Raw genomic sequence first — 11,510 nt, 5'->3', positions numbered from 1 at the left:
GGACGGGTAGATGGCGCGGAACTCTCCACTCGCTTATTTTCGGAACGCACCAGGGGAGTGGAGAATTAGCGGTGGAAAAATGCCGTTGGTTGGGACAGTAAGGACCGCATGGAAATAAGCCGGTTTCTTCTATTCCAACCGCGGCGACGTACACACGAATTTCAATAAGTGAGCAAGTACTTGGTGACCCCGAATCAGTGATGCAAACTCAAAAAAAATAAAATAAGTAGAATTGAGGAAAAAAATAAGTAGATTTGATGATAAAATAAGTAGATTTATTTTTGTGCCATTAAGAGCCCTGTTACCTCAAAAAAATTCGTAATATTATTTATAACTTTAATATATTCAAAGCATTAGGTACAGAACACAAAAAACATAACATAATTCAGAATTAATGATAAAATATAACAATAAATAAAATGTAAAATAATTCATTCAACATTGAAAAACAAAACTTAATTCCAAAATAAAAAAGGAACCAACAAAATAAAAATTCAATAAAAATTAAATTAAGTTATTTGGGAATATCGTACATAGCTTTATTGCACTTTTTTCTCATCTCAGTAGTCATTTTGAAATTTGTGCAATCAGAGTTTTGTAGTTTTAGTAACCCTTTCCTTCGTAAGCATGCTTTAATGGTTGCATTCTCTAATCGATTTCTGATTTTTGTTTTCATTAAATTTACTTGGGAAAATACCCTTTCAACATTTGCAGACGAATGTGGGAAGGACAAAATAGCAAATACTAGTTTAACTAAATTCGGGAATGCTTGCTCGTTACCAATTTCAATGCGAGCAACCATACGCCAAAATTCTTCAATGTCTAAAATTTGTTCTTTATCTTTTACGAAATTTATCAGAGTACGGTATCAATTTCTTGTATATTGTCAGCTAGTAAACGTGGGACTTGTTGTAAAAGTGGAGCTATCGATTTATAGGTACAAGCGTATACATTGTCAGGTGCGATTATGGAAAGATTCCTAAAAAAAGAGTTATTCAAATCGAATCCTTTTAATATTTGCAGAACGGCCTCAATATAAAAGTTACGACACTTATTCTTAAAAGTATCTATTTCAATGACATTGATTTCATTCGTAATTAGAAAGCATTCAACTTTTATACCGAGGTATATACTTTCCAAATCTAACAAACATTCTGGAGGGAGATTAAATTCTGAGGTACTATCTAAAAACATTGTAATATAATCTTTCCTTACGAAGCACTCTAACAATGTTACTACTATTTCTTTAACCGAACTGTGCAACTTATGTATCTGTGAGCTTTCTGATTGAAAAAGTTTATTTAATTTAATGAAAAAAGGAAGTGCGAATTCTATAAACAATAAATATAATTTAGTTATAGGATCTTTCAGCGACGTTAAAATATTTTTAGCTGTTTGTAGATTTTCCTCTTTGACTGCAATAGAAAAGTATGCTATAAGCACATCATACTGTTCTATTAAGCGACCTACGACTGCAGATAATGATAACCATCTCGTTTGAGAAGGGTGTAAAATTTTATTTGCTTTGAATTCAAAAAAATATTGTAAGGAAGAAAAATCTTTAAGACGTTTCGATGAACTCTTCAAATAATTGAAAATATTACGCGCCAAATCTTCTACTTCGCCAGGAAGTTTTTCGCATGCGTATGAGGCGCATAAGTGAAAACTGTGACAAACACATTTAAGAACGAACAGATCATTTATGGCTGCTTTCAATAATGTAGATACGGAATGATTCCTACCCATCATAACATTGGCTCCACCAGCTGCGAAACCAATCATGTTTTGTTTGTATATGATATTATTCTTCGTGAAACTATTAATTACAGCAGAAAACAGACTACTAGCATTTGCAGATTCAACTTCAATTAAATCAAAAAACAAGTCATGTACTTTAAAATTTTTACATACTCTAACCACCAAGCACAAGGTTTTTACTAAAGATATATCTGTGGACTCGTCAATAATTAAAGAAAATTTATTGGCGTTTAACAAATCAACAATTTCTTCTATGTAAGATATTCCCAAAACGTTCCGTAAAATGTTTACCATTTTCGTCCTAGAACACTTTACTTTTTTGGCAATATTCGAATCCGGGGTAATTTTGTTAACGAATTGCGGTAAGTGACCCATTATTTAGAATGCCAAATTATGTTCCGCAACAAATACTGCCATCATAATCTCGGCATCAATAACAGCAGTCTTGGATGCTGAACTAAATAATGGTTCAATATTTTGTTGCACTAGGTTTAATGAAATCGTTCCAGCGTTTTTTGTATGTATTTGGGTGTTTGCATGGGATTTAATTGCACTTTTACCCATCTTCCCTATGTATACATCTACAGAGCACACTTTACAGAATGCATAATGACAGCCTTTTGTTCCCTCAGATAACCATTTAAATTCACTTTCCCAGTATTTTACGTACTTTTGTTCATATTTCTGCTTTTTCGATTTTTCACATTCCTTATCCTTTTCCGGACTTTCATTAATTCCTTCGGTGCTTTCCGAGTCAGGTTCAGAACTTGAAGATGCCCGCTGCGGGTCCTTCGAAACTACTTCGAAAAATCTTTTCATTTTCATGCCTAAAATTATCTTTCTTACAGTTACATGCTAAACTTAATTTTCAATTCTTACTTACGCAGCTTACGATTACATGAATAAATTTAAATTCCAATCTCATAGAATTCAAACGAAACCGACCGGCTCACCGGCGCTAAACAAAGTGCGAACAGTTAAACAAGTAAAAAACACAATCATGTCATGACACACTTTGACACATTTTCCAACTGCAATTTATACACATGCACGGCCTCATGTCATGCATACACAAACCAAGTGACAAGCCACAAGACTTGACCGTTGAACTACCATGGTAGTCTTTATACTACTGTTTTTAGTTCAGCATCAAGATCCATTCTACTCTAAACGAAAATTGTTGTAATATAACCTTCTACTTCAATGACTATTTATGCGCTTTGCAAAAATTGAAAAATCAATCATAGCGTGTAAAAATAAGTAGATTTCAGGCAAAAATAAGGAGATAAGTAGATCGAGTCGAAAATAAGTAGATCTCCTTATAAATAAGTAGAGTTTGCATCCCTGCCCCGAATTTGCACCAGCGCCGCCGCCGAGCAGAACCCCAAGGCCATCAAGTCTGGCGATTCCGCCATCGTGGTTTTATTAAGTTGGAAAATTTGGGAATATAGAAGCATACAAAATCCCATCAGCGCTACGAGCTGACGACGTAAACAACACCGCATCGCAACCCATCAGCACTCTACAACGGGCACAGGCAGGCACTTCGCATAAACTTTCTTTGTTTCAATTTTCGTCGAAGGCGCATTCTAATAATACAGCAACAACAGCTCCAGGAGCAGCAGAAACAAACAAATCGTCATCAAATTTGCTGTGAATCTTTTACGAGTTTTTTTTTTTTTTGTATGCATTTCAAATTTAATTGTTAATTATAATATTAAGAGTTTAAATTGTGAACATATTTGAGAGAATAATAATTGAAAATCGCTGCAAGAGACGGCGTTAGGTGTTTCACATCGCGGGTTCTCCGTTTCCTTGGTGGTGTTTTGGGTCTGCGCTGGAGAGCGCCCGCTTCGGTCGTCATTTTCTCTGTTCGTGCGTGCATTTGTGGGTGCGGCCTGCCGTTTCGGAGTAAAATTCACCGCGTTTCATTATAAATTCACCTCGTCTGCATTACAAACTCGTACTTTTCGTTAAATAAGATGTCGTTTGACAGCAAAGACGCGGCAGGCCCATCGGACCCGCAAGTGACCGCCCTCGCCGTACGCATTCCTCCGTTTTGGAGGCGGAACCCGGAGCTGTGGTTCGTGCATTTGGAAGCGCAGTTCCAAATGTCCGGCATCACATCGGACGCGACCCGCTTCAACTACGCGGTGGTCGGCCTGGACGAAGAGTCCATTCTTATGGTGTCGGACGTAGTGAAGTCGGCATCATACACGCAGCTCAAGAGTGAGTTGATCAGGCGCCTGTCGGCAAGCGAGTCGGCAAAATTAGACCACTTGCTGGCGGGTTTAACGTTGAACCAATCCCTCAGTTCGTGAAGTGTCCGTCGCCCTAGCATCCCGCGTGGAAGGATCAACCCAACCTACAGGATCTCTCCTCACCGCCTCATGCCACCGTCAGTCCTCACGGCGTACTGGCAGGTCAAGCTCAGCTGAGCTCCATTGACCTGGAGGTAGCGTGGAAGGAAGGTGATGTGACATGTCGTTATTAAAATTTAAAAAAAAAATAAAATTGGAAACGACCAAAAGGAAGTCTAAGAAAAAAGAAAAAGAAAAAGGAAAAAGAAGCGAAAAGAAAAAAAACGAAGTATATAAAAGAAAGCAAAAAAAAATTTAAAATAATTGAATGAACCGAAAAGAAAAAGAAGCAAAAAAAACAAGGCAAAAGAAAGAAAATAGTGAAAAAGAAGAACGAAAAAAGAAGAAAAAAAATGAATTATGAGGACTCCTCTCTCTCCAAATGTTCACTCCATATTCAACTCCCGCAGAACTTTCGGATGACCAAAAAGCCATCCCAACCTCATAAATTTTTTCACATCTGTGTGCAGAAAACTTCCACACACAGTGTTTTTCATAAAGAGACAACAATCGAGTTGCTCCCCGTCGCAGAATATTAAATCAAAAGAACAAGCCAAAAAGGGATCGCGAGAATTCAACCTTTCTCGTCTGGAGTCAGAGAACAAAGTGAAGATGAATCATTGAGGACGGAACGGCACAGCATATAGCCGACTACCTCCGTATTCCATCAAGGATCCATCGCACCCGTCACTTCATCCCTACGAAGAAAAAAGAATATTTAATTTTCTTCAAATTTTTAAACGAAGAGATAGCCGTTTCACATAAAGGTAGGGAAGGACACTTCTCAGAAGCTCGGACGGCAATACCTTTCAGCTTATAGCCGCAAAGGCCCGTAGATCCAGAGGCTTCTGGAAGGCAATCACTTACGAGAAGTTAAGTCTCAAGACAAACACAACAAACGACTAGCTCTTATGGTATTCTCCCAAGGATAGGGCAGGAAACGCTACGTTACAAGGTGGGAAAGGAAACTGAGGCTTAGGAACACTTGCTTCCGGGGAAAAAGGCGTGAAACCTAAAACTAGAAATCTAAAGGCAAGTGTACGTGGAGCCTAGCCGGGAACAATATTGAGAATCTATTGATTCTCTATCCGACACCACCAAGCGAAGTTGGGAGCCGGAATAGGCTATCTTCCACTTGATTCAGAAAACCTGTAAATACGAAATTAGGCCTGAATCCAGGAAATGTTGGGCCCCACGTTGGGCGCCATTTGTAATGAAAAGAGTGGAAATGGGATGATCGACTTGATCTCCTATTTCCACTCTTTTAATTACAAGACAAGAGACGTTTTATGGTATATAACAATTCAGGATATGGTCAATTAACGCTTGTTAACTTAAATGGGCGTAGCAGTAAACTTTGGAGACATCACTACCCCCCCGCAAACCCCCTATCTACACAGAAGGACCGATAATCTGAATAATTTATTCCTAACCTTAATGGAGTTAAGTTTTTCGTTTTCTTAAAGGAAAGGTAGTTTGAATTCGTTTAACATCACCAGAGCCGTAGAGCGAAAATCCTTGTATTACATTGGCCACGAATATTTGTCTCCGAACCGATTAGGAACTATTCACAGCATTCCGACATGTGGAGTGCATCTGAGAAAGTCAATGTACGCAGATTTGCTGCCGCTTTGCTTAAGACTCGGATGCAGATAAAAAAGTTGTCAATAAACACTTCTGCTCGATTATGAACAACGAAAGTTGCTGACAACCCTGTCGAGAAGGGGAGGAAAGGGGGTATTTACCCACAGATCTGGGAGAGTGCAAATGGAGATAGGTAAGTAGGTATCAATGGCCGCTCCGAGAAGCTCAATTAGAGCTGTGGTGCGCCGTTTTGATGCCACAAACTCATGCTGTGATAAGAGCAAAGTGGCAGAATCCAGCCGGCCCAGATCTTCAGAGCACGAAGGAGTAAAGCTCTCTCACTTTACAGCTAGATATCTGTCTGAGTTCCTCAAAGAATGGCTTACCAGGTGTCCGTATCCTGGCTCTGGCTAGAGTTGAGCAATCGCCAAGGAAATACCTGAGGATTTCTTCCTCTTCTCCGCAATTTCGGCAATGTGGATTGTAGGGTATGCCCGGTCTGGGGCCATGGTCCTCTATAGGCCACTGTCCCGTACACACCGCCGCAACCTTGTATGCATTTGCACGCGTCTGGTTCAAGAGCTCTTGCGATGGACAAAACCTTCTTGACTTGGAACAGGTTGTGAGCTTTCCACGTCGTATATAGATAGTCGCCAGCAGGAAAACAGACCGTGCCTGCCGAAGGACTGTCAGGAGCAGAGCTCGTCTGGCCAATGCGCCAGCTCGCTCATTTTCCTCTATGTTTCTATGACCGGGAATCCAGAGGAGAGTGACCTTTACCGTGCCGCCCAGACCGTTCAGGGGGCCGCTGCATACAAGGCCAATGCTTTATTTATTTAACGGACAACAAACAAAGTGAACTCCAATTATTGATTGTCCTCAGGAGGAGAAGAGATGCTTACAACTAATTATAGTAGAGAAGTTAGAAGGACCAAGCTTGATAATGTCTGCGTTATGTGTGTTATAAGACGCAGGACGGCAGGTGATGTCGTTAGCGGCGGAGCAGTCCATCAGACCCGAAGAAAGTGAAAATGTACATAGATCCAAATAGGGGGGTTGGATGGAGTCAAAATCAGAGAAGGAGCGAAGTATAAAGCCAGAAAATTTGCTTGATTGGTAACTTCAAGGCAATGGGTGTTAAAGCGGAGCTTTGTTACCCTTAGGCGTCGGATCATGCCTCAGCCATCGACATGCTTCTAGTATCGCCAATACTTCCGCTTGGAATACACTGGCGAAACTTGGGAAACCGTAGTCTTCACCGACAGAAGAATTCTGTGTCGTAGCCGTGCAATGCACAGCCGGGCTTCAGCTTCCGCACAGCGTCCTTAAGTAGACGCAATAATTCGGTGGTGTTAAGGCCTGACCTAATTTTGAGTACAAGGTCGTTGAGCAATCTCAAGTTCTCCATGTATACCGCTTCCGCGAGACATACAGTGAATTCTTCGCAATTGGCTATCCGGAGGCCAAGTAGAACGAGTGACAGAACTTGCGACCAAGAAGGGTTGGCTTGGGAAGTTATGGTGCTCTTTATGCATCCCGCTGATCTGCAAGTGGTACGCGTTTGTCCGATGATGGGGTGTTGGTCTAACTACAAGAAAAGGGAGACTCGAACTGCATTCCCTGCTTGCTGATTATAACTGACCGATACACCGTAGCGTGGAATCCAGTTGAGTTAAGCGGGGTTTAGCTGTTTGGAAAAGAAGCTCAACGGCTGCCAGATTTGATTCATCTTTTGGTGGCACGGCCTACAGCATGTCTGAAGTATTAATAAATATGCAATCGAAGTGTTGTAAACGCTCGGGCGAAGAAGGAGACGCAATCAGGACACTATCCGAATAAACAAAACAAAAGCGGGGATTTCGCAGTACAGGAGGATGAATCTCTGAGAGGTTTGCGCCGCATTGTATATTTCAAAAATCATTGCAGTGAACACGAACAGTCCGAAAACTGTGCATATTGCCATTTTGGAAACGCCGTCGGGAGCTACAGGGATTTTATGATATGCGTTAACTAAGCCCAAGGTTGGTAAAATACGACAGTCTGTAAATGAATAATGTAAATGTAAAGTCGTGGATGAGTGAAACGGGGTGTCGGTCTGAAATCTTCTGGGCATTTAGACCTCTGTAATCGCCACAAGTTCTATATTTGCCATTGGGTTTAGAGACCATATGATGTGGGAAAAACAAACAGCTGCCTGAAGGTCTGTAAATACCCTGCTTAAGAAGCTGATCGAACAGTTTCCGCGCCACTGCGAGCTTCTACTTTGGCAATGAAGCACATTGGAAAAGATAGGGGTGCCAGCAGGGTTGATGTGGTACTAAACATTATGCTTCACAGGCTCAGAAAGACTGCTATCAGTAATGATGTTGCGCCATTTTTGAAGAAGTGTGCGAAAACGTGGCTCAATAACGTCTTCAAAAATGATAGAAGAAGTGTTGGGCGTGCAGGTTGAGAATCTTTCCTGATGATCTAAAGGAAGTTGTAGAGTCAATGAGGATTCTGTCGTGCAGATCAACTAGAAATCCATGGTGGCACAGGAAATCTGTGCCTAACACGGGAGTTGTTATATTTGTGATAATGGAGCACCAAAAAAACGTTCGTCGAAGTGTTTCACGAGGAATTTGCTGTTGCAAGTTCGAGAGGATTGTGGTGATAATTTATGATTTCAGGATGCGTGAAGGAACGGGAGCTCAGTACCTGTATCGACAAGGTAGTGGCACCGTTTCAAGGAGTCGTAAATTGTTAGGTAATATAGGGTAGATGCGGGTAAGATGGGGTCTTTTAAGCACTTCTTATGGGAAAATAACGATCGTTCGACTGCTTCACGATGCGGCTATATGGTGGCTGCCATCAATAGCGTGATGTCGTTTGGTGTAATACGTATTTTTGTATTCATCGGTACAAAACTGTTTAAGGGCAGTTTGCTTCTTATTTTCTACTCCGTTTGATGCGTGTCACTATGAAAATTATAGTTGTATCCATTAAATTAATAGTGATTCTCATTTGTCGAGCAGGTGAGAACTTATCAATTCCTGTGTGTTGATTTGTTTTCAACATATATTTTTTATATACAATGAGGCGTACTTGGGCAAGATGGGGTATGGGGAACCTCATCTTGCCCGCCCACAGTTGAGCCTATCTGCGGTTTTTGTGGTTATGTTCGTCTCTGTCAGTGTGTTTGTGAGTGTGTGTATAGGAGTGTGCCTTACTGCCGTGCCCATTCATATAGCAAAAAATTGTTTCACGTATTCACTTATACATAAGCAAAAAACCCACTAGGAAATGGAAGTAGTTCATAATCAATTGCGGAATCGATTCTCTGGAACCAAAAAGCAGTTCTAATTTGGCTTACTTAAATGCGTTTTGCGCATTACATTTAGCATTGCGTGTCATAGGCGGTAACCAATTGATCCAGCCTCGATTACCAAGAAGCCATTCCGTAATCGGTTACTACGAATCTAGTTTATCATCGATTTCTTATTAAATAATGTAACTAGTTCGGAAATTAATTCTTCAATTCATTACACACATTACATTACATATCCTCCTCAGATATACCGTTATTCAGTTTCTCTAATTCTTCCACCGTTTTTATCGGGAAAACAGTTGACACTTCGGTTGGCATCGTTTCATTTTTATAGATTTTATTTAGCAATACTGAATGTGATGCCAAGACGTCCATAATTGCCTGATTTTGTTTTACGATTTTTTCTGAAACAAGATAGGTCTTGTTATCCAATAAAGACCTGCAAATATAGGGAAATCTTACCTTCTAATTTTTTTAACTGCATTTTTAAATTAATGCATTCGCAGGTATTTTGGTTATCTGAAAACATAAAACCATCAATTTGTAAAATTCCATAACAGATATTCCCACCTACATTGCGAAAAAAGTTCTTCTCCAAAAGCTGCATTGCATCTTCTGACTTTACCTGGAGATGGTGGACAATTTTCCTTTGCTGTACTCATCTTCTGAAACAATTAATAACGTAGATAGTGGTGTAGTTATTGATCGCAATTGTGTAACAACGGCATGATTAACCAATTTTCTTCATGCCATGGTAGGATAATTAGCTTGCAATTTATATCTTTTATTTCAAATTTCTCTTCATCATTACTTAATTCTTTATCTGCAAGACATACACCCAAGATATTTTTCGATGATACTGGTTCCGTTAAAAAATCACTCAGGTTTTTGAAGCGTTTTCCAGTAAGCATCATCATTCCATTTTCTTTTATGAAACCCGTTAGTTTTATGGGTATATAAGGATTTATAGCGCAATAGCAGTTGGGTTCATGTAAGCTTAAATAATATAAGCTGCAACTATAGCTTATAATTCTTCCATTTTTACTTTTAAAATTCGGGGTTGTTGGATGTAGAATAGGAATTTCATGTCTCTGTTTATTGTTTATTTGCTCCAATATTCCGGATGGTTTTTTGATGTACTTCTTTAAAATCTGCAGATAATTTTCAAAATTGTATGCCGAATAATCCGAAACGATTACATGTTCTCTAACGCTATCTGGTAAATGGAGCAAACTATGAACATTGTATGTAACACTGTTTTGTCCGTATACCACAGGAAAGTTTTGTACGAAATAATTAATCATCTCCTGAATATTTGCGATATTTAGCCGATAATTCTTTGGACATAGTAAAAGTCGGTAAAAACAGTAAAGTAATAAAAAATGATAATATAAATCGACATGCACATTGTCCTTTAAAACCACAATTCCAGTGTATAAACCGAACTGTCTGAACTCTGTTGCTTTGAATCTTTTAAGCTCAGAAAGGCTACTTCTCGGTTTTCTGGAAAATTCCTTTGGAATAAAGGGCCGCAATGAGACCAAGTGATCCGATATCTTTTTTTTCTTTTCTTTGCAGATCTTATAAGCAGTCTTGTTCTCAAATAATCGGATCAATATTTTTCTGATTATTCCCAAGTCTAAGAGATGCATGACGTCTAATGGGAACTGCTATATCATACGAACCCCAATCTTTTCCAGTGGTGTTTTTATGTTTCGAAAGCATTTCTTGTGAATTTCTGGAAAGATTCTCTCGGAAAAGTGGTTATCAGTGACTATCTCGCCAACTTCTGTCTGAAAGGTTGTTACTCCTTCAATAGATTTCCCCTTTTGTGTACATCTTATGCATCCGTTTAAAGCTGTGTGACCTACTGTACCACAAATAAATGCTTTGGCAGGAGCGTCGCAAATAAATGCTCTAATTTCAAATCTTAAGGTTCTCCCATTTATTTCTACACCGTTTTGCGTCAAATTATTTACTTCGGTAACAAAGTCAAGAAGATAGTGTTTCAGACGTTGGTTTACTTGGTCCAAGATATGTCCCGATGAGGAATACTTTAATGGCATTTTCATTTACCACTTTCCCAAGAATAGGCCATACACCTTTATTCGAACTTTTATACAAGGGCAATCCATCGATTCCGATGTCCAAAACGACTTTTTCCCGGTCTTTAAGCAATTCTTTTACTTTTTGAAGCTGTTGATGTATTCCATAATGCCAGTACTCCCCAGGAGGTACATCTTTTACCACAATTTCGGTTGAATTTCCTATTATGGTTTTAGTAGATTTAGGTACATGTAAATTTTCTATCCTGAGAATTTTTAACAGCTCATCAAAAGCCTGCCTTGATGGTGAATACTTTATGTACCAGCTCCTTAAATTATCTTTCAACGATTTTGTTCTTGTTTCTTCTAGATTATCTTTAATTTGCGAGATCTCTTCTACAACCCTTACTCTTTCCCGAATTTCAATGTCATTTTCACGAAAAACCCGTGGCTACT

The 11,510-nt window shown here is 39.4% G+C and overlaps 3 protein-coding genes across 3 annotated transcripts; 1 reads left to right on the top strand and 2 right to left on the bottom strand.

Moving 5' to 3' along the window:
* The first annotated feature begins 115 nt into the window (after positions 1 to 115).
* Positions 116 to 1,256, top strand: LOC119655592. Its single transcript, XM_038061547.1, has 2 exons — positions 116 to 959; positions 1,024 to 1,256. Exons 1-2 carry the CDS (start codon positions 636 to 638, stop codon positions 1,099 to 1,101), a joined length of 402 nt encoding a protein of 133 aa, XP_037917475.1. The 5' UTR covers positions 116 to 635; the 3' UTR covers positions 1,102 to 1,256.
* Positions 1,257 to 1,960: 704 nt separating this feature from the next.
* LOC119655377 lies at positions 1,961 to 3,004 on the bottom strand. Its single transcript, XM_038061245.1, has 2 exons — positions 2,642 to 3,004; positions 1,961 to 2,585 (listed from the first exon to the last, which is right to left on the bottom strand). The coding sequence occupies exon 2, from the start codon at positions 2,581 to 2,583 to the stop codon at positions 2,137 to 2,139; it is 447 nt and encodes a 148-aa protein (XP_037917173.1). The 5' UTR covers positions 2,584 to 2,585; positions 2,642 to 3,004; the 3' UTR covers positions 1,961 to 2,136.
* Positions 3,005 to 9,237: 6,233 nt separating this feature from the next.
* LOC119654148 lies at positions 9,238 to 9,702 on the bottom strand. Its single transcript, XM_038059311.1, has 3 exons — positions 9,584 to 9,702; positions 9,472 to 9,528; positions 9,238 to 9,413 (listed from the first exon to the last, which is right to left on the bottom strand). Exons 1-3 carry the CDS (start codon positions 9,669 to 9,671, stop codon positions 9,238 to 9,240), a joined length of 321 nt encoding a protein of 106 aa, XP_037915239.1. The 5' UTR covers positions 9,672 to 9,702.
* Positions 9,703 to 11,510: the final 1,808 nt, after the last annotated feature.

This window comes from Hermetia illucens, chromosome 4 (assembly GCF_905115235.1).
Source record: "Hermetia illucens chromosome 4, iHerIll2.2.curated.20191125, whole genome shotgun sequence".
NCBI classification, from domain to species: Eukaryota; Metazoa; Arthropoda; class Insecta; order Diptera; family Stratiomyidae; genus Hermetia; species Hermetia illucens.
Note: the sequence above shows the minus strand (reverse complement) of the source record. Positions and strands in the feature narration are given on the sequence as shown.